General features: G+C 47.9%; 1 protein-coding gene across 3 annotated transcripts in view; it reads left to right on the top strand.

Annotated features, from left to right (window-relative positions):
- LYST (lysosomal trafficking regulator) overlaps positions 1 to 21,841 on the top strand; it is a 3,752,809-nt gene that overhangs the window by 3,032,086 nt on the left and 698,882 nt on the right. For all 3 annotated transcript variants that reach the window (XM_085611970.1, XM_085611971.1, XM_085611972.1), the window contains one exon: positions 2,175 to 2,331. In XM_085611970.1, coding sequence (XP_085468096.1) covers positions 2,175 to 2,331 — 157 coding nt within the window. The remainder of the gene's footprint in view (positions 1 to 2,174; positions 2,332 to 21,841) is intronic.

The raw sequence follows: 21,841 nt of genomic DNA on the forward strand, positions 1-21,841 counted from the left end.
GTGAGGAATTCATAACTAATATATGTCTCTTACAGATATATCGTTACCAAAGGTAAGTAACTTGTTTGACAGTACCAAAACAACTACTAACCATCCCTCTCGCCCACAAGTGCAACAGTGCAGATCGTTCCAGGTCCCCAAATCCAAAGGAATGGCTAGGGAGGCAGGTATTATTATTGTGTTTTTTTAATGTATGTTGTATTCATAAACAAACTTTGTTCATCTCTAAATTAGATGAGCGGCCCCACCATGTGACAGAATGTCATAAGTGTGGTGATGACAATTAAGTGCCATTGCCAAGCACCGGAAACAAATTAAGTGACGGTGCCGAGCACTGGAAACCAGCGGCTCAAATTAAGCACTGACCTCAGGTATGTGTCGTAGAACTATTAACATGAAGATGGAGTTGGTACACCATGATGGTAATGTAGCACGGAGCAAACCCAAATCGCAAACTCTGTAGAGGAAATGTAATCTGGTAATGCAGGAATTAGGGCAGCAAGGTTGATTGGGGAAATTGAGGAGGACTCAGATGTGAGCAGTATTTCCGTAGGTGAGCCAGATACATCAAGGAGCATTACAAGCCAAAATGGAGAAGGGCAAAGAAGAGCCCCACAGCATCCAACCCATTGACCATCAACTGGACGTCAAAGGCGTGAATAGTAAAACATACAGTGACACTGTTTTCAAGAAAAGAAAGAAAATACACTTTGTTTATTTTTAAACATTAATAACACCTCTATTCTGGAATAATATGTTCAACATATATATGTTCTTCATCTTAAGATTAATATGTGAATAAACATAAACACTCAATACACTTTGGTATTTATTTAGAAATGTGTCTGTGATATGTACCTTAAAAGTAGTTGTTTGTGACAGGATTCCTTTGCATAACATCCCTCTGCAGCCCTTGTAGCATCAGGTCCTGGAGGTGTCAAGTAAAGGGGATTTACTACATCATCCTCATCAGAATCATCACTTGCAGGGTCAGTTGGTGGTCTCTAATGCATGAGTATTTTGCAGCATAGCACAGGTAGCTATTATTTTCATAATCTAAGGCACCCCTACTTGCGTGCAGACATTGGAATCTGGCTTTAACTAGATCAAATGTCCATCCCCGTTTGCCTGTGAACAGCACTGTGCTTTCTTTGTTTTCAGGTTCGTGGTGATGTCAATGTCTATAGTTTTAATGCATATGAAGTCACCTGAAATTAACAAAATTGCTTAAGAATTTATGAAATACCTAAATGTGCTTTCCAAGGTTAATTAAGAAAGAAATAAACCTAACTACCATCTGTTTCCAAGCTCTCCTTTTGCTAGCCACTCGTATACTCCATATTATGCAAAGATGTAGGCGTCATGAGTGCTCCCAGGGTATCAAACCACTAACTCTGTTGTCAGACATGTGGCATTACGGTGTACTTGAATATTTAAAGAATGTTGGCTGTTTGTATGGAAATGCAAGTACTCTGTTTCAGAGGGTGGACACATTAGAACATGTTTATCATCTACACATCCAGTCACTTGTGGGAAATGTACTATTGCAGAGTTGGATTTTTGTAGCTTTCAACTCCGCAAGGGTACTTGGAAATGGAATGTGTGAGTATATTCTTGCCAACATTGCCTCAAGACATTTTTTAAACCCTGCCTATGGTAGTCTGTGAAATCCCTCCTGCACCTCCTAATTGTTTTGTTCAAGTAGAGTCGACCTGTCTGAAAATCCTTTCTCTCCTCCTCCTCTGTTAAACTCCACAAATATCCCCGCCTTCCACTTTACAACACAGAGTGCAGCCATTGTGCAAGATTGCAATACATTTTGGGCCCCCTTTTATAATTTGCACCATGTTACCACCTGCTTTCAGTTGATGGTATTTTGCATGTGCAAAATGCTGTTTTTTTTAATGAATTTTCCATTAGTGAATGCTTTGTGCCTCAAAATAGCGATTTGCCAAAATAAGGAATTGCTAAATATTTTTAAGAAATCTGCCATTAGCAATTCTTTATAAACACTTTATTGGTTGCTAAACAGTTTGTGACTGGTCAGCAAATCGCTACTTTTTTGTACATTAGGTACTGGATTCTAGATTGTTCGTTACATGCAGGTCTTGTGGCACTTTGCATTGTTAATCACATTGTTTTTTTTTCGATTTACACTTCTGTTCATGTTCCAGTATTTAGAAGAGGAATACCTTAAAGGAGCTAAAGACGATGAACCAATGCCTCCTGTTCAACCCTATCATTACGGATCACATTACTCAAATAGTGGAACAGTTCTACATTTCTTGGTTAGATTGCCTCCTTTTACAAAAATGTTCTTAGTATACCAAGGTAAGAGCTTTATACGGTCATCCAAAATGTGTATCAAACAGTTAACTTGTATTTTATTTTACACAATTAGCATTTATTTACTTATAAATGCTTTGACTCTCAAAGACTGAAGAGACCAATTGTTTGGCTTCATCTTTGAGTGGGTGGTCGCAATAACAGTTTGTTGTAGCAAACCGCTATGAGGTATTGAATGTCTACAACCCAGCTTAACTTCACCATATTAGCAATTCCGATATGAATGGCAGTGGTAAAGCAACACACCAGCCAGCACCTCCGTAATATTTAACTAATAAGTCCAACTTCTAACAATCTGCAAATGGGCGTGCTGAATGTACAACACTGTGCCACTCATCCAGTGTTATCTAGTATGGAAAAGAACTTGTCCCCATACATATAACGCAAAAACAACAGTTGATGGACAGAATGCAGAACAATGTCATACATTCACCCCAGTACAGAGATCTGGGCCTAAATCCATCGTTTTTTTGCTCACCATGCCATTCCAGTTTGAACCCAGCCATATGCAAATCCGTCTTGACCCTGTGCCTCATGGGAACCGTCCAGCCTGAACTGCCAAGCCAGGTCCTCCCTGGACTGGAAACAAGCATCCTAGGACTGTTTTTGGGGTTTCACCCCTCTTCAGCCAGGATAGCTTGATTCCAGTGGCATGGAGAGCACGGGACCCACGTCTGGGAATACCCGTCCCACTCTGGGTGACAAATGCAAAAGCAAAAGTTGATGGACAGAATGCAGAACAATGTCATACATTCACCCCAGTACAATGACTGGGCCTAAATCCATCGTTTTTTTGCTCACCATGCCATTCCAGTTTGAACCCAGCCATATGCAAATCAGTCTTGACCCTGTGCCTCATGGGAACAGTCCAGCCCGAACTGCCAAGCCAGGTCCTCCCTGGACTGGAAACAAGCATCCTAGGAACGGTTTCGGGGTTGGAGAGCACGGGATCCACGTCTGGGCATACCCGTCCCACTCGGGGTGACAAATGCAAAAACAACAGTTGATGGACAGAATGCAGAATCAAGGCCAAGGAACGAAGTTCATTGAAAGCAAGAGAAGAACTACTGATACCCAGTCAGAAACCGATCAAGGAACGCACAACCGTAGTTTCAAAATACTCTACGATGAGCATTACATATAAGAAAATGATACAAAAACACTGGCCCATCCTGAGACTTGAAACAGACTTCAATCGGGTGTTTGAAGAGGAACCGATCTTCGCATATAGTAGAAGTAAAAATGTAGGAGAAATCATAAAAAACGCAAACTACAGTCTCTACATACAAAGGTAACACCCCATGTTGGAATTGTAACAATTGCAACAATTTGATGAGGGGAGAACATATCACCCACCGGATGAAAGGACACAAGATTAAATTGAGAGTAAATGCCACATGTGATACATCAAACGTGGTTTATATGTTAAGGTGCCCGTGTGGGAAACCGTACATCGGACAGACTGAAAGAAAAGTTAAAGTACGAGTAAACGAGCATAAAAGCAATATGAGTCAAACAAACAAAATCTACTGTAGCTCAACATTTTATTGAAGCTGGCCAGAACATCAGTCAATTAAAATTTTGCGTTTTAGAAGTTGTGAACAAACAGGAAGGAAGAGATAACCACAATCTTCTCTTAAAACGCGAGAACTATTGGATAAGCCAGTTAAACTCCTTGAAACCCAACAGGATGAACGAACGTTTAGAATTTCAATGTTTCCTATAGAAGATCAACTGTTGGTTTCATTTATGTAGATATACTGTACCTCTATTGTGAACGTTGATATCATATTATTTACTTGTTTTTCACATGTCTTTGTAATTATCGTTTGAATTTTAATCGCTGCCCATCATTTGTTAGATATTCCTTATTTACGTTTTAAACAACACATCACGTTTTTTGCACTTTTTGAATATATCTTTATTGCACTTATGCACTCGGGTATTCCACAGTGCGCTTAGTCCGTTTTCACTGATTACTCACTCCTAGTGACTGAGATTTAAATCGCACTTCCGATTTATGACACACCCACTGAATTCCTCCACGGAGGCTGACGCGGTATACACGCCAACATAACCGTGTTAGGAAACATAACAGTAAGCGCAAAGTAAGATAGCGTTGTTTTATAGTATAACAGCTTTGTTGATTAACGCGGTTAGTAATAGTGCTTGCCGCGTACGTGAAGTTTGTCTATCTCAGCCCATTCATAGCATTACGGGTTTTTTTAAATTGATCATTGAGCACTCTTTAATTCACACGGACACGAAAAGGAGAACCCCTTACCGTTTCGAGCGCAACACAGGACGTACCGGTTGACGCTCGAGCATTTCTCATTTAACTTCACACTATATAACTTTCACTACGCGTTTTCTTTGATTACGATAGCACGGCATGACTAACCGTATTTTTTTTATTTAAGTTCACGAATGGCAATGTGGTCTCCAATTGTTTAACATAGATTCATAAGAGTTATTTATCCATTTACAGACAATCCCCTTGATTAAGGCCATCGGCCGAAATGCATTGGGAGTGAAAGCTTGAAAGAATGTTAAACCAAGCACCAGGAATGATGCATTTTGGGAATTGAAGTTTTTTTGAAAATATTGCTTGTGATGAGAACAACAATATTAAAAACTACTTGAACTAAAGGATCCATGTAAAATGGAACTCCGTTATTCAAACCGTTGAAACCTTTCACGAGAACTAATCCTGTGCCCGGGGACATTCACCATACATGCGGGGGATGCTAGTGTAGTAGAATGCAGAACAATGTCATACATTCACCCCAGTTCAAAGAATGATGATGGATTAAACCCAGATCAGTTGACTGGGGGTGAGTGCTTGCAATATTCAACACTCTGTCCATCATCCCCTTTGGTTTTGCTTTGTTCGCCCTAAGTTGGCAGGGTGTGACAAGACGTGGGTCACTTTGCCACTGGATTCAAGCTAGCCTGGCTGATGATGGCTGCTAGCCAGAAACCGTTCCCAGGATGCCTGTTTCCGGTCCAGGGAAGACATGGCTTGGCAGTTCGGGCTGGACTGTTCCCATGAGCTACAGGGTCAGACTGATTTGCATATGGCCATGTCTGAACTGGGGTGGCGGAGTGAGCTAAAGAATGATGATGGATTAAACCCAGATTAGTTGACTGGGTGTGAGTGCTTGCGATGTTCACCACTCCATCAATCATCCCCTTTTGTTTGCCCCTTACATATAACAGCAATTATTTAGTTACAGAGCACAGCCACTAATAAGTTTCACTGCTGACTTCATCAGTATATTTTAATAATAAATTCATAGCATCATTTCAAATATCAACAATGATCTTTCAAATCTAAAACAAGTAAAAATGCAAAGAATGATCTTGAATATGTTGACACGTCGGAAATGTTGTTAAAGAAGATGACAGCCGACACGCGTTTTGGCGTAAAAACGACTTCTTCAAGGCTGTTTGAAAAGATGTACATATCAACACTCAATATTATATCAGATGTATTTCATATATTTGGTATAATATCTCTACATTATTTCTTTTTAAAAAATATTGTGAATCCTTCACCAGACCAGCTTAAACCAGATTATATTGAAAATAATTAATTATTAACATAGTGCCCAATTTAGAAACTCGGATAGGCACTCTTGTAAAAAGTAACCGTGAACAGTTGTGTTTTCCTAAGAAGTACAAAATGTGAAAGATTCGGGGAGAAGGTAAAACAATATGAAAATGATAGATAAAGTGAAAATAAGTGGAAAGAGTGTAAAAGCGTGACCATCATAAATCGCAAATAATATTGGGTCGTTGGTACTAGTGCATGTTCAGTTTTTATAATGAAATCATAAAAATGCAGGTTATTTCTGAAATAGACACCTTAGTGATAGATTCCTTACCTTAGAATATCCCCAGGCGTCAGACTGGATCAGACAAGTTTTTGTAGCAGTACCCCTGCGCGTCAGTAGGTGGCGTTGTGCGGCTCCGCATCAGTCGCTGGCATCGTAAGCACCAAGATGACATCATAGAGATTACTTAGGCGCCACCCATGCACGCTGACGTCTGTTCTTTCTTTTTCCGCGCCAGCAAGCGCACATCCGAATAGAGCACGTACCTTAGTCACTATTTGACTACTCTTTTGAGACTTTTGTCTCCCCTTTTTCCTCCTGGTGCATGTAGGGATGCCTGGATTAAAGTCCTGTGGGCCTGTCGTCGCAATATGTCGGTGGCGGACCCCCATGATGTTTGCCTCTACTGCCTCGAGACCGACTACGACTCCCGGGCCTGTCGGGCCATGGCCCCGAAGGCCTTGAGGGAGCGGTGCCGGGTGGAGGCCCGGCACTCGTCCCAATGCCGCTCCAGATCCAGGGATTGTTCCCGGGACCGATCGCGGGGCCCAGTCATCGCTCCTCGGCCTCCAAGTCTTCGCCCTCGGATTACGGTGAGCGACGACATAAAAAGAAGTCGAAGAAGCGTGTTCGCTCTCCAAAGTTCCCCCGTCGGTCCTCTGATGCGGACAAGGGGGACAGGGGTTCTGCCCCTGCGGCTCCCTTGGAGTCCCGTGGCCTGGCTGTCTTACCTGGGTCCGTCGGCGACTCCCGAACAGGTGCAAGAGTTTCTTGCTACCATGGACTGCCTTTTTAGGCCTCGGGCTCCCGCCGGTGCGCCTTCGGGCCCCGCGGTCCCATGTCAAGATCATGTTGGGCCGTCGGTGCCGCCGGCGGATCCAGCTTCGGTGCCACAGGATCCTACGCCGTTGGCTCCGGCCCCGGCGCCACGAGGTTCCGGCACTGCTGGCTCCAGCCCCAGCGCTGCCTCCGGCGCCGCAGTAGGTGCCGTTCATCGCGCCCTTGCCCCGGTTCCACAACCATTTTGTTCCTGCCTGGGATCCGCATTGGGAGACGGCGCTGCTTACGGCGACGTATGCCAGCGCCGTATGCCCCTTCCGCTGCTCCGGCTCTGCCGCCGCAGCCGGTTCCTCCTGCACCGGAGGTGGAGGATGACTGGGAGGGGTCCGAGGACCCTCTTGCCCGTCAGTGTGACTCCGAGCAGGACTGGGTGGACGATCTGGAGGACGCCGGCAACCTCAATGTCTCTTCTGACCCGGGGTTTCCCTCTCCCCCACCTACCATGGAGGAGGGCGCATCCTACACGATGGTGCTCCGTCGGCCTGCTGAGGTCCTCAACCTCGATCTTCCTATGGTGGCCCTCAAAACTAATCTCCTCACTGAGGTGCTCCAGACGGCATCTGCTTCGTAGGACCCACTGCTTCCCTTCAACGACGCCCTCGCCGACGTCCTGTTGGTCACTTGGTCGCGGCCGGCCACGGGTGCCCCTGTGGATAAAAATGTCGCCAGGCGTCACTGCCCGGCGCCTGGTAACGCCCCGTTTCTGACTGCTCATCCCATGCCTGGGAGTCTGGTCATCCAAGCCTCGACGTTGCAGAGTGCCTTTCCCACAGCTCCGCCGGATAAGGGCTCTAAGAAATTGGAACAGTTCGGTAAGCGGTTGTTCTCTTCGGTCAGCTTGGGGCTTCGGTCGGTGAACACCGCCTGCTTATTGGGCCGCTATTCCCATGCGTATGGGACGCGGTTGCTCAAGTGTTGCCTCAGTGTCCTGAGGAGGTCTATGCTGTCCTTTCCCAGGCAGTTACTGAGGGTAAGGATGTGGCTAAGTTCGCCATTCGGTGTGATTTGGACACCGCTGACTCGTTGGGCAGGGCGATTTCTACAACTGTGGCACTGCGTCGCCACGCTTGGTTGCGGTCTACTAAGTTCTGGCCCTATGTCCAGAACTTGCTCATGGACATGCCCTTTGATGGCACTCGCCTGTTTGGCGATAAGGTCGACAGTGCACTGGAGCGTTTTAAGGACTCACGGGCCACGGCCAAGTCCTTGGGTCTTTCCACGAAGGCCCCGGCCACTCCTGGTTTTTGTTCCTTTCGTGGCCAAGGCAGGGTCGCCCAGGCATGTTCCTTCAGCAAGCCTGTGCAGAACCAGCCTCAGCGTAGCCGCGGACGCAGCGGGTCTGGGAATCAGCGTGGGGGGCAGTCCACCTCCACCCCCGCTGTTTCTACCTCCAAACCTTCCTAATCCGAGCTTTGTGGAGCACCCCACGCCAGTGGGTGGCAGGATTCGCCTTCACCTCCCCCACTGGCTCGCTATCACATCGGACAAGTGGGTGTTGCAGATCCTCCGCACGGTATACTCTCTTCCCTTTCAGTCCACTCCTCCAGCCATGCCACCTCGGTGCCACCGCATGTCAGGGGAACACTTGGCGACTCTCCGGCAGGAAGTTGCAGCCCTCTTGGCCAAGGGGGCCAGTGAGTGCGTTCCTGGGCCAGAAGTAGGGAGTGGTTGTTATTCCCACTACTTTCTGGTCCCCAAGAAGGACAAAGGGGTTCTGCGTCCCATCTTGGACCTCCGGAACGTCAACCGCTTCCTCCGGAAGGAATGGTTCAAAATGCTGACTCTGGCTCAGGTCTTGAATGCCCTCGACCCTGGAGACTGGATGGTAGCGTTGGACTTGCAGGACACATATTTTCACATCCTCATCCTACCTGCCCACCGGCGTTACCTGCGGTTCACGGTAGGCCAGGAGCATTTTCAGTTTGCCGTGCTCCCCTTCGGCCTTACCTGCGCCTCTCTGGTGTTTACGAAAGTGATGGCGGTGGTCGCAGCTCATCTGCGCAGGTCAGGGGTGTCAGTCTTCCCTTACCTCGACGACTGGTTGTTGGAGGCGGGCTCACCCCAGGCAGTCGTCAACCACCTTCAGACTACGGCCGACCTCCTGCATTTGCAGGGGTTCTCCATCAACGTGCCGAAGTCGCACCTGAGTCCCTCTCAGAAGCTCCCCTTCATCTGAGCGGTTCTGGATTCAATGCTGTTTCGGGTTTATCCTCCTGAGCAGCGAGTCTGGAATATTCAGGCTATGATTCCGATCTTTCAGCCTCTGTCCCGGGTTTGTCAGGATGACCCTCTGGCTTCTGGGCCTGATGGCCTCCTGCATCCTGCTGGTGACGCATGCCAGATGGCATATGCGGGCTCTGCAGTGGGACCTGAAGTTCCATTGGGGGCAACATCAGGGCAACCTGTCAGATCATGTCCAGATCTCGGAGGACACTGCACTCTGATTGCGGTGGTGGCTCACGAATCGAGATTGGGTCAATGGCAGATCCCTCTCCCTTCCCCAACCGGAGCACACAGTGGTGACGGATGCGTCCCTCCTGGGATGGAAGGGCCATTTGGGAGAGGTGGAGATCAGAGGCCTCTGGTCTCCGGCGGAGTCCCGGCTCCATATCAACCTTTTGGAGCTGCGGGCAATCCGACTTGCACTGAAGGCATTCCTTCCCTCTGTCTGGGGAAGTGTGGTGCAGGTGTTCACGGACAACACCACCGCCATGTGGTATTGCAACAAACAGGGCAGGGTGGGGTCCTGGACCCTAGGTCAGGAGGCTCAGCGCCACTGGACATGGCTGGAACATCAAGGCATTACCTTGGTGGTTCAACACCTGGCAGGTTCTCTGAACCCCAGGGTGGACAAACTCAGCCGCCGGTGCTTGATGAATCACGAGTGGCGTCTGAACTCGGACGTGGCGCAAGGTCTCTTTCAGCAGTGGGGAGAGCCTTGGTTAGATCTATTCGCCACCAAAAAGAACGCGCAATGTCATCAGTTCTGCGCGTTGGGATTTCCAAGGCGGCACTCGCTCTGCGACTCTTTTCGTCACGAATGGATTTGCGGTCTGTTGTACGCCTTTCCGCCTATACCACTTCTGCCCAGAGTGCTGAAGAAGATTCGGCGCGACCGGCCCAAGTCATCCTTGTGGCTCCGGATTGGGCACGAAGGTACTGGCATCCCGAGCTACTCAGCATGGTGATAGATCCCCGATCCCTCTGCCTCTTCGGGAGGATCTTCTGTCGTAGCAGCAGGTGACGGTCCTCCACCGAACCTGTCCAGCCTCCACCTCCATGCGTGGAGATTGAGCGGCGACAGTTGACAGTTTTTGATCTAACTCCCGAAGTCTGTGATGTCATTCTGGCAGCCAGGCGTCCCTCCACTAAAACGGTATATGCCTGCAGGTGGAACAAGTTTGTGGCATGGTGCACAGCGAAGGCTGTGGATCCCCTTTCTGACCCTCTTTCTGGAGTCCTTCTGTTCCTTCTTTCTTTGGCCCGGCAGGGCTCTGCTCTGGGCACTATCAAAGGTTATCTTTCAGCCATCTCCTCCTTTTTACGGCTTCCAGATCAGCCTTCTCTTTTTAAGTCCCCGCTTGTTAACCGTTTCCTGAAAGGCATTACGCAAATGTTTCCTCCCTTGCCGTTCATATTGCCTCAATGGGACTCAAACCTTGTCTTGACATATCTGACGTGCGCTACCTTCGAGCCCCTTCATAACTGTCCTTTGCGTCTTCTCACTCTCAAGACAGCTTTCCTGGTAGCTATCACCTCTGGCAGATGAGTGAGTGAGCTCCAAGCTGTTTCTTCCAAGCCTCCATTCCTTTCTGTTCATCCGAACAAGGTGGTTTTATGGACAAGTCCTTCTTTCTTCCACATCGGGTAAACCATCACTTTGCCCACCTTCTTTCCACCTCTGCATTCTTCAAGGGAGGAGAGGCACCACCGTCTGGCCCAAAACATGCGCTCGCACTCTATCTGAAGCGTACGCAGGATGACCAGCTCTTTGTTAGCTATGTGGGCGCCAAAATAGGTTGGGCTGTGCATCAAAGCATGGTACTTCTTGGCTAAGAAGAGCCTCCTGTGGGGCTGCGTGCCCATTCTACCAGGGCAACTTCAGCCACTACTGCCTTGGGACGCGGCGTTCCCTTGCAGGACATATGTCAGGCAGCTACGTGGGCCGCACTGCACACGTTTACCAAGCATTACTGCCTTGACAGTCAAGTCCGGAGAGACGGCTTCTTTGGCCGTTCTGCTCTCCGTGACTTTCTGGTGTAATTTGTTCGCAGACCCACCACCGGGGTTGGTATTGCTTTGATATCTATTCTAACGTGTCTCTTTCAGATGCACAAGTTACTACTGTAAGAGACATTAGTTAGTGATAGATTCCTTACCGCCCCACCCATCCTCGCCGTTCTGCGAACTGATTTCTAGCGTTAAGGTCATCCCCTTTTTAGGGCCCTAGTTTTATGGCACCAGTTGACAGTTTCTTGCATGGCTCTGCGTTCCTGGCGCTGAAAGTCGTGAACAGAACTGACGTCAGCGCGCATCGGTGGCGCCTAAGTAATCTCCGTGACGTCATCTCGGCGCTTACCACGCCAGCGACGGACGTGGAGCCGCACATTGCCACCTAATGACGCGCAGGGGTACTGCTACAAAAACTTTCCGGATCTAGTCTGATGCCTGGGGATATTCTAAGGTAAGGAATCTATCACTAACTAATGTCTCTTACAGTTACATCGTTACACAAGTTGTAACTTATGCATCTGTCTTGCATTTTAAACATTCCTCCATTATAAATAAGGCTCCCTGTTTTCTGTTTTTACTGATTTTTACAGATAAATACAGACGGAAAACAATGTGTTTTCGGTCTGCATTTATTTTTAAAAGTGGATAAATACAGAAAATTGTGCTGCTTTTAAGTGACTCTCCACGTTGTCTTTCACAAATTATTGCCCAACAGCTGAGCAGATGGACAGCACGATAAATTAAAAAAGCAGGATGAAATTTCTTTAAATAATGGCGTGTGTCAATATACATTTGTGGTATAATTCTATTATTTACCAGTGGATGAATTGGTATGTAATATTTGGCAGCTTAAGTAGCTAAAACACGACAGACATCAAAGTATGAGTCTGCATCTATCAGTTAAATAAATTTGGAAATGTAGTTTTACAGCTTCATTTATATGCAAAACACAAAATAAATATGGATAAATACAGATAAAATGGGCAAAAAATAAATATGGATAAATACAGACGGAAATGTTAAAAAAAAAAAAAAAAAATACCATAAACCCGGGAGCCCTAATTATAAACGTGGTTACTAAGAAGATTGTTTTTGCATCATTTGCTATTTTGTTTCTTTTCTGCTTTTAGAATATATACGTGAAAACAGATTGAATACCAGTTGCATTTTCTAACGCGTCACTTTGATCTTAACTTCTATGTTCGAGTTCTGGAAGTGTTTATTAGGTATGCAGTATAAGATCCCTTTTAAACTTACATATCACACATTTATTTTAAAAAGGGTGAGAGGAATCGTGAAATTTCTAAATATCTGCGCCAAGTTGTCTGGTTATATGGTCTGTGTGAAAGCTGTGTACAGACCTACAGTAATGCATAAATAGGGATATTATACAACATAAACATTTTTCTTCTTGAGAGATAGTGTAGGAGAGTAGGGTCTGCTTTCTATGTTCACCCCCACTTTTTGCTTTTGCTTCACTGGTTTTCGACTTAGATGTGGCTGTGCGCCTGCCAATCAGACCCACAGCCCTGCTGTTCTCTCTCTAAATTTATACTATGTACTTTAGGTGCATAACCCAATTGGTTAGGATCACCTTATTGGCCCCTGTATAGGTGTACCCTAGGCCTACCAGGGGCTGCAGCATGTATTATGCCACCCCTGGCCTGGCCTTCCATTATGACACAACTGGCTGATCACTCAGCTGGGGCAAGGTCGTGTAATCACTCCTTGCTTAGGTGTAGTATTCCTATACCTACCTTATATATAGACACATGTGTACCTATCAGCCACTCCTATGGCAGGCCTTAACAATCCTGGAGGCAGAGTGCTTGGTAACATGTGAGATGTTGCTCTAGCATGAGCTGAGCCTGTCTGCAGCTTTCGGAACCATGTCCTTATAGCTGTTCTATGATATAGCCTACCATATACTCTTAAAGTGCCTTATAATCTTAAACGGTTATGGTAACTATGGTTTGGCTTTATCAAAACATGTCGTGTAAGGTGTCTAACACTTTGGAATAATACCCCCATACCATTTCTGGCAATAAGGATATTATTCCTCCCTTCTAGAGGGAGAAGACATGTTGAAACCTACTTACCCGGTTAAAGTTAACCAGAGCCCCAGCATCACAAAATGGATGCTGCTGCCACAGACACAAGTCTGACCTCCTGCTGCTGGGAGTCCTTCCAGCGAGGGAGGCTTGGACAATAGGTTTCCTGCCTTGGGAGGTGCGAGCACCACCCTAGACAGGATTTAGTGTATTGGGGCAGGGAGGGTTGAATGAAACTAGACACTGCCTGGGGCACACAAGGTGTCCCATGCATAGTTCAGTTCAAACCGGCGCTGGGTCTGGCGCGAAACTGGACAAAGGAAAGGGGGTGTAACCACTCCCCTTCCTGGTCCCACCCATAGGAGGGACCTTGCAGGTAGCCCAGCCCACTAGCCCAGTATATCAGTAGGTAGCTGAGCCCTGCTAAATTAGATTAACCTGAATCTGCAACTTGTACAGAAACTCTGGACCTTCGACATTCGACCTCAGGATGAAGACTGAAGAAATCTCCCTTGTGGCCAAGGAGTGACCACCCTGGGCAACCAGGCACCATCCAGCGACCGCTGCTTTGCTTTGCGACTGATCCTACGAGGGACGACTGCAGAGACTGACCAGCGCCGAGACTTCCAGACACCTCTGACCCGGATCCACATCTCCAGCGAAGCTGAGACCCGTGGAGGCGACGAGGGACGTGGGACCGGCGACTTGGGAAAAGTGGCTAGTACTTGACTAGCGCGACTTCCGAGGCTCCCTCGAGGCTGTGCTTGGGGAATTGAGAAGCCCCCATCCCGAGCACCACCTGCAAAGAAGACTAGCTCCCCACACTTCACGTGTTCTGCGTGGGGCCCTTCTGCACCGGAGTTGCTCGACGTGTTGTCCGGTTGCTGGCCCGTTGGCTAGTGACTTCTGCGGCGACGAACCTTTGTTTTCAACTTGCTGGTCCGGCTCCTCCAGACTGGCACCCGCACCTCTGTAAAAGAAAAGCACCCCAGACCTTCCTGGTCTGCAGCAGAAGGAAGTCCTCTATCCTGCGTGGGTTCCGCTTGCCAAGGCTTGTTGGGTCCTGACTCGACTTCGACGCCGCCGACAGCAAGAGCCTTCGTGGGACAGCTCACCTCCTGGTCCTGGTCGTCCTCGACGCCTCCTGGTCCCCGTGGCTGCTGCGACAAGCTTCACCTCTTCACCTGCATCTTCACGACATCGCCTGGTTCCTTCCTGGTTCCTTCCCGGCTCCTGACTGGTGACCTAGACTCTGTCCCTTCTGCTTGCAGGTTCCTTCCTTCTTGATCCCCTCCTTGGGATCCACCGGACACTCTTCACTGACTGCCTGTCAGCAACTTTCCTTCAGGCGTCCATAGGAGTCGACGACGAAACCCGACGCAAGTTCACACCTATGCACCCGCAGCCCGTGGGCTAGGTAACTTGAGCATTTCGGTGCTCACTAGGGTAGTGCCTATCCAAGGGTCTAGTTTCCAAGTCTCGACTTCCTAGCTATACCAGAAGTGTCCTAAAACTGCTAATTTCTAATAACTTGCATTTCTATCGACTTTTATGCATTACGCGTGAGTGTTTCCACTCTGCACCTGAATCCCGTGGGCCTCCCACTTCCTAACCTTTGGTAGTATAGTGTAGCCCCAGCGATTCCCTAGGCCTAGGCCTATCCTGTGTTCGTGACAGTGGTTCTTATACCACTTACTTAGTATATGGTTTGCGTGGCCCCTAGGGCCTAACTGTATTACTTACCTGTGTGACTTAATGTATGCTTAATTAAGACTGTGTTGTACTTACCTCGAATCTCATAAAGAGTGCTGAGGGTTTGACTAGAATAAATACATTCTATTTTTATATATATCTGTTGTGGTGTCCTTTCATTTGGTATTCAAGGGATTACATATGGTATAACAGCTGGCTTCACATGCCATTCAGAGTTTAGCCTAAGACTGCTCTTGTCCATGCTACCACTAGGATAGCTGGTCTATAAGGTTGACTTTACAACCAATCACCATAAGGGTTGTTTGGACTGATACAGGGTGTACACTAGAATTAGTGACATCATATATCAGGCCAACTTCTCACATTGGTGAGAAGCGGTTGGGATCTGAGCTTGCTGTTGTAATACCATTGTAATCTTGAGATACTAAATTGAAAGATCACATAGATATTGTTAGGTACATATAACATAGATTATAATACTTAAGTCCTACTGGACTTAGTTGTTGTAGGTTGAAGGGCCTAGCACACCCTGACTACAACTACTAGAGATGTTTAGTAGATACAACTAGTGTAGGTAGGTGCACACACCACACCCTCACTAGATCATGTCTCTGAGAGGAGATCAAGTTGATTCTCTCCCAGGAGGGGTAGATCCTAGAAAGATCCCCTCTAGATATGATACCCTAACTTTTCAGGAGATGAGACAATTGTGTACCTCCAGAAAGTTAAAACAGGGTTCAAACCCTACCCTCATTCAGCTAATAGAGATCCTAGAGGAGTATGATGCTCGTAGGGCCTCCCAGGCTAGTACCCTAGGTACAGGTGAGGGTCTACCCACTACAGATGAGTCAGATGGGACTTCAGAAGATGAGGTAGACAGCCAGGTCCAAGTTGGGAGACTTAGCCAGGCTAACTTAATCCTCCATGGGAGTCTGAATGGGGTCCCCCCATTCAGACCCCCAAGTGGGCTTAACCAGAGAAGCAGGAGGGACAGACCCCCTTCAAGGGAATCCATCCACTCCCATGTCTCTAACAGCTCCAATGCCTCTTCTCACAGGGGAATGACTTCCCCACAGAGAAAAGAGCATGAGGCCAGAATGAGGGAAGCTAATCTGAGGATTGAGAGGGAAGAACTTTACCTTGCCAAGGAGAAGCTTGCTCTGGCCAGAGAGCAGAAGTTAAGTGGGTTGGAACCACTGGTGGCAGCAATATCCCTAAGGATAGAGACAGGACCTATGATAATAGAAACCTGAGCAAGGTTGTCCCTCCCTACAAGTGTGGGGATGACATCCACAAATGGATAACTGCTTTGTAGAGGGCTTGCAAAGTACAGCAGGTACCCCAAAGTCAGTGGGCAGCTATCTTGTGGCTCTCCTTCTCTGAGAAAGGTAGAGACAAGCTCCTCACAGTTACTGATGAGGATGCTGACAATTACACTGTCCTGAAGAGTGCTCTGATTGATGGGTTTGGCCTAACCACTGAACAATACAGGTTCAGGGATACCCAGAAGACACAGACTCAGGACTGGACTGACTTTGTAGATTGTGCCACTAAGGCTCTGGAAGGCTGGTTATTGGGTAGTACGGTTAAGGACTATACAGGATTGTATAATTTGATCATGAGAGAACAAATCCTTAATAACTGTCAAAACCAGCTGTTGCATCAACACTTGATTGACTCTGACCTAACTTCTCCCCAGGAATTGGGAAAGAAGGCAGATAGGTGGGTCAGGACTAGAGTTAAGCAGAAAAACCAGAACCAGGGCGGTGATCAGAAAAAGGCAGACCAGAAGGGTAATGATCAGAAACAAGAAGACCAGAAGTCTTCACCAGGCCCCCAAAAGGCTCAGGGGGAGGGTGGTTCCAAAAAGGATAAGAAGAAAGATGGCCAAAAGAAACCCTGGTGCAACTATTGTAAGTCAAACTCACATTGGTTTAGTGAGTGCACCAAAAAGGATAAGCCACCATTGCCCCCAAGGCAACTGTACCCCCTAGTCCAGCTGTAAGTGGTGGTTCCCAGCAAAAGGGTGTAGTAGGGTTAACCCTGGGAACTGAGGAGGATTCTGGCCTAGTCAGGATACCTACTCAGGCTGTTCTGATCTGTGATAGGGGACATAGCTTTGTCCTCTACTATAGGTCCCAGTAACCCGGGCAAGTACAGACAGACTCCTTTTATAAACCGGAGAATGGCTCAGGCCTACAGGGACACTGGGGCTAGTGTCACAATGGTGACACCTGCCTTTGTGGACCCTGGACAGATCATGCTAGGTGAGAACTACCTAGTGACCAACACTAGCAATGCCACTACCTCCCATAGTGTGGCAATTGTTAACTTCTCCTGGGGAGGGGTAACTGGCCTCAAGAAAGTTGTGGTAAGTTCAGACCTTCCTGTAGAGTGTCTGTTGGGAAATGACCTTGAAACTTCAGTTTGGTCTGAAGTGGAGTATAGGACCCATGCAGAAATGCTTGGGATAGATGCACATGTCCTTGCTGTGAGCAGGTCACAGGCCAAAAAGTGTAACACTGAACAAGTGCTGGATCCTGGGACAATGGACCAGACACAACCCAAGAGAAAGAGCAGTAGGGTAAAGGCTGTGCCTCCCCCCCTGCCTCAGGTGGTGGATCAGCCCTCACAGGAGGATGATTCTGAGAGCCCTGAAGGAACTGTCCTAGAAGAACTTGAACCTAATCAGGTTGAGTTTCTTGGGGCAGGGGGACCTTCAAGGGCAGACCTGTGGCAGGCACAATTAGACTGTCCCTCTCTTGAACCCCTTAGACAGCAGGCTGCTGCTGAGGCTGCAGGGAATGCTCAAGGTACCCATAGAGTGTATTGGGATGAAGGGTTACTGTACTCAGAGGCTAGAGACCCCAAGCCTGGTGCGTCCAGGAGGTTGGTCATACCATTGAGTTTCAGAGGCTTCCTTCTTACCTTGGCCCATGATATTCCCCTTGCAGGACACCTAGGCCAGAACAAGACTTGGGACAGGCTTGTCCCTCACTTTCACTGGCCTCATATGTCAGAAGATACCAAGGAGTTTTGTCGCTCCTGTGTCACCTGCGAAGCCAGTGGCAAATCAGGTGGCACCACAAAGGCCCCCCTCATACCACTACCTGTGGTGGGGGTTCCCTTTGAGAGAGTGGGGATTGATATTGTAGGACCAATGGACCCCCAAACAGCATCTGGGCACAGATTCATACTGGTAATAGTGGACCATGCCACCAGGTATCCAGAAGCTATACCCCAAAGGACCACAACAGCTCCTGTTGTGGCAAGTGCCCTACTTGGAGTATTCTCCGGAGTGGGCTTTCCAAAGGAGGTCATTTCTGACAGAGGTGCCAACTTCATGTCAGGATATTTGACTGCAATGTGGAAGGAGTGTGGTGTGAACTACAAGTTCACCATACCCTATCACCCACAGTGCAATGGGCTTGTGGAGAGATTCAACAAGACCCTAAAAGGGATGATAAAAGGTTTACCAGACCGCTTAGGCGAAGATGGGACATCCTTTTACCCTGCCTTCTGTTTGCTTACAGAGAGGTCCCACAAAAGGGGGTTGGCTACAGCCCTTTTGAGCTTTTGTTTGGGCATCCTGTAAGGGGACCCCTGTGTTTAGTAAGGGAAGGATGGGAGAGACCTCTCAGACAACCCAAACTGGACATAGTGGATTATGTACTTGGCCTCCGCTCCAGGATGGCAGAGTATATGAAGAAGGCTTCTAAAAACCTTGAGGCAAGCCAAGAACTTCAAAAAGCTTGGCATGACCAAAAGGCTGTGCTGACTGTTTACCAGCCAGGGCAGAAAGTGTGGGTGTTGGAGCCAGTGGCCCCAGCAGCACTCCAAGACAAATGGTCTGGACCCCACACTATTGTTGAGAAAAAGGGAGAAGTCACCTTCGTGGTGGACCTTGGGACTCCCAGAAGCCCCCACAGGGTGCTTCATGTCAACAGATTGAAGGCATATGTTGACAGGGCAGACATGGGCTTACTCATGGCTACAGATGAGGGGCAGGAGGAAGAGAGTGACCGTCTCCCAGACCTGTTGACTCAGAACCCTGATGATGGCTCAGTTGATGGTGTGGTCTTTTCTGACAGCCTCACTGATCATCAGCAACAGGACTGCAGACAATTTCTGCAATCCTACAGACATATGTTCTCTCTGACCCCAAGTCAGACAAACTGGTGCACCCATGAGGTGGACACTGGTGACAGTCTGCCTGTGAAGAATAAAATCTACAGGCAACCTGACCATGTCAGGGACTGCATAAAAGTTGAGGTACAAAAGATGTTGGAGCTGGGAGTCATTGAACCTTCAGAGAGCCCTTGGGCTAGTCCTGTAGTTCTTGTGCCAAAACCTCACACCCAGGATGGTAAGAGAGAGATGAGGTTTTGCGTAGACTACAGAGGTCTCAGTGCTGTCACTAGGACAGATGCCCATCCAATACCTAGGGCAGATGAGCTCATTGACAGATTGGCAGCTGCCAAGTTTCTGAGCACATTTGACCTGACAGCAGGCTACTGGCAAATCAGACTAGCTGAGAATGCAAAGGCCAAAACTGCTTTCTCGACCCCAGGAGGACATTATCAATTTGTGGTAATGCCCTTTGGTTTGAAGAATGCACCTGCCACTTTCCAAAGGTTGGTGAATCAAGTCCTTACAGGCCTGGATGACTACTGTGCAGCTTATCTTGATGATATTGCTGTCTTTAGCTCCACCTGGGAGGATCACCTGGTCCACCTGAGGAATGTTTTAGAGGCCCTGCAAAAGGCAGGCCTCACTATCAAGGCCACTAAGTGCCAGATAGGGCAGAGCAAGGTTGTATACCTGGGCCACCTAGTCGGTGGGGGTCAGGTTCAACCACTGGAGAGCAAGATCCAGACCATAAAGAACTGGACTCCTGCAACTACCCAGACTCAGGTCAGAGCTTTCTTGGGCCTGACTGGGTACTACAGAAAGTTTGTTAAGAACTATGGGTCCATTGTGACACCACTTAATGACTTGACCTCTAAGAAGATGCCAAAGAAAGTTCAGTGGACAGTGAGCTGTCAAAAAGCATTTGATGACCTGAAGCAGGCCATGTGCAGTGCACCTATTCTGAAAAGTCCAGACTACTCCAAAGAGTTCATAGTCCAGACAGATGCTTCTGAGTTGGGTGTGGGAGCTGTTCTTTCACAACTGAATGTAGATGGTCAAGACCAGCCCATTGCTTTTATTAGTAGAAGGCTGACCCCTAGAGAGAAACGTGGGTCAGCTAATGAGAGGGAGGCCTTTGCTGTGGCTTGGGCCCTGAAGAAGCTGAGGCCATACTTGTTTGGCACTCACTTCAAGATTCAGACAGACCATAAGCCCCTCTTGTGGCTAAATCAGATGAAGGGTGAAAATCCCAAACTTCTTAGGTGGTCCATTTCCCTACAGGGGATGGACTTCACAGTGGAACATAGACCTGGGACTGACCATGCCAATGCAGATGGACTCTCCAGATATTTCCACTTAGAACATGAAGACTCAACTGGTCAAGGTTAGTTTAATGTCCCTAAGTTTGGGGGGGGGGGGTTGTGTAGGAGAGTAGGGTCTGCTTTCTATGTGCACCCCCACTTTTGCTTCACTGGTTTTAGACTTAGATGTGGCTGTGGGCCTGCCAATCAGACCCACAGCCCTGCTGTTCTCTCTCTTAATTTATACTATGTACTTTAGGTGCATAACCCAATTGGTTAGGATCACCCTATTGGCCCCTGTATAGTGTACCTTAGGTACCCATGGCATAGGTGTACCCTAGGCCTACCAGGGGCTGCAGCATGTATTATGCCACCCCTGGCCTGGCCTTCCATTATGACACAACTGGCTGATCACTCAGCTGGGGCAAGGTCGTGTAATCACTCCTTGCTTAGGTGTAGTATTCCTATACCTACCTTATATATAGACACATGTGTACCTATCAGCCACTCCTATGGCAGGCCTTAACAATCCTGGAGGCAGAGTGCTTGGTAACATGTGAGATGGTGCTCTAGCATGAGCTGAGCCTGTCTGCAGCTTTCGGAACCATGTCCTTATAGCTGTTCTATGATATAGCCTACCATATACTCCTAAAGTGCCTTATAATCTTAAACGGTTATGGTAAGTATGGTTTGGCTTTATCAAAACATGTCGTGTAAGGTGTCTAACACTTTGGAATAATACCCCCATACCATTTCTGGCAATGAGGATATTATTCCTCCCTTCTAGAGGGAGAAGACATGTTGAAATCTACTTACCCGGTTAAAGTTAACCAGAGCCCCAGCATCACAAAATGGATGCTGCTGCCACAGACACAAGTCTGACCTCCTGCTGCTGGGAGTCCTTCCAGCGAGGGAGGCTTGGACAATAGGTTTCCTGCCTTGAGAGGTGCGAGCACCACCCTAGACAGGATTTAGTGTATTGGGGCAGGGAGGGTTGAATGAAACTAGACACTGCCTGGGGCACACAAGGTGTCCCATGCATAGTCCAGTTCAAACCGGCGCTGGGGCACTCCAGCCCCAGCTCTGGCGCGAAACAGGACAAAGGAAAGGGGGTGTAACCACTCCCCTTCCTGGTCCCACCCATAGGAGGTACCTTGCAGATAGCCCAGCCCACTAGCCCAGTATATCAGTAGGTAGCTGAGCCCTGCTAAATTAGATTAACCTGAATCTGCAACTTGTACAGAAACTCTGGACCTTCGACATTCGACCTCAGGAAGAAGACTGAAGAAATCTCCCTTGTGGCCAAGGAGTGACCACCCTGGGCAACCAGGCACCATCCAGCGACCGCTGCTTTGCTTTGCGACTGATCCTACGAGGGACGACTGCAGAG

The sequence above is a fragment of the Triturus cristatus genome, chromosome 6 (assembly GCF_964204655.1).
Source record: "Triturus cristatus chromosome 6, aTriCri1.1, whole genome shotgun sequence".
Classification (NCBI taxonomy): domain Eukaryota; kingdom Metazoa; phylum Chordata; class Amphibia; order Caudata; family Salamandridae; genus Triturus; species Triturus cristatus.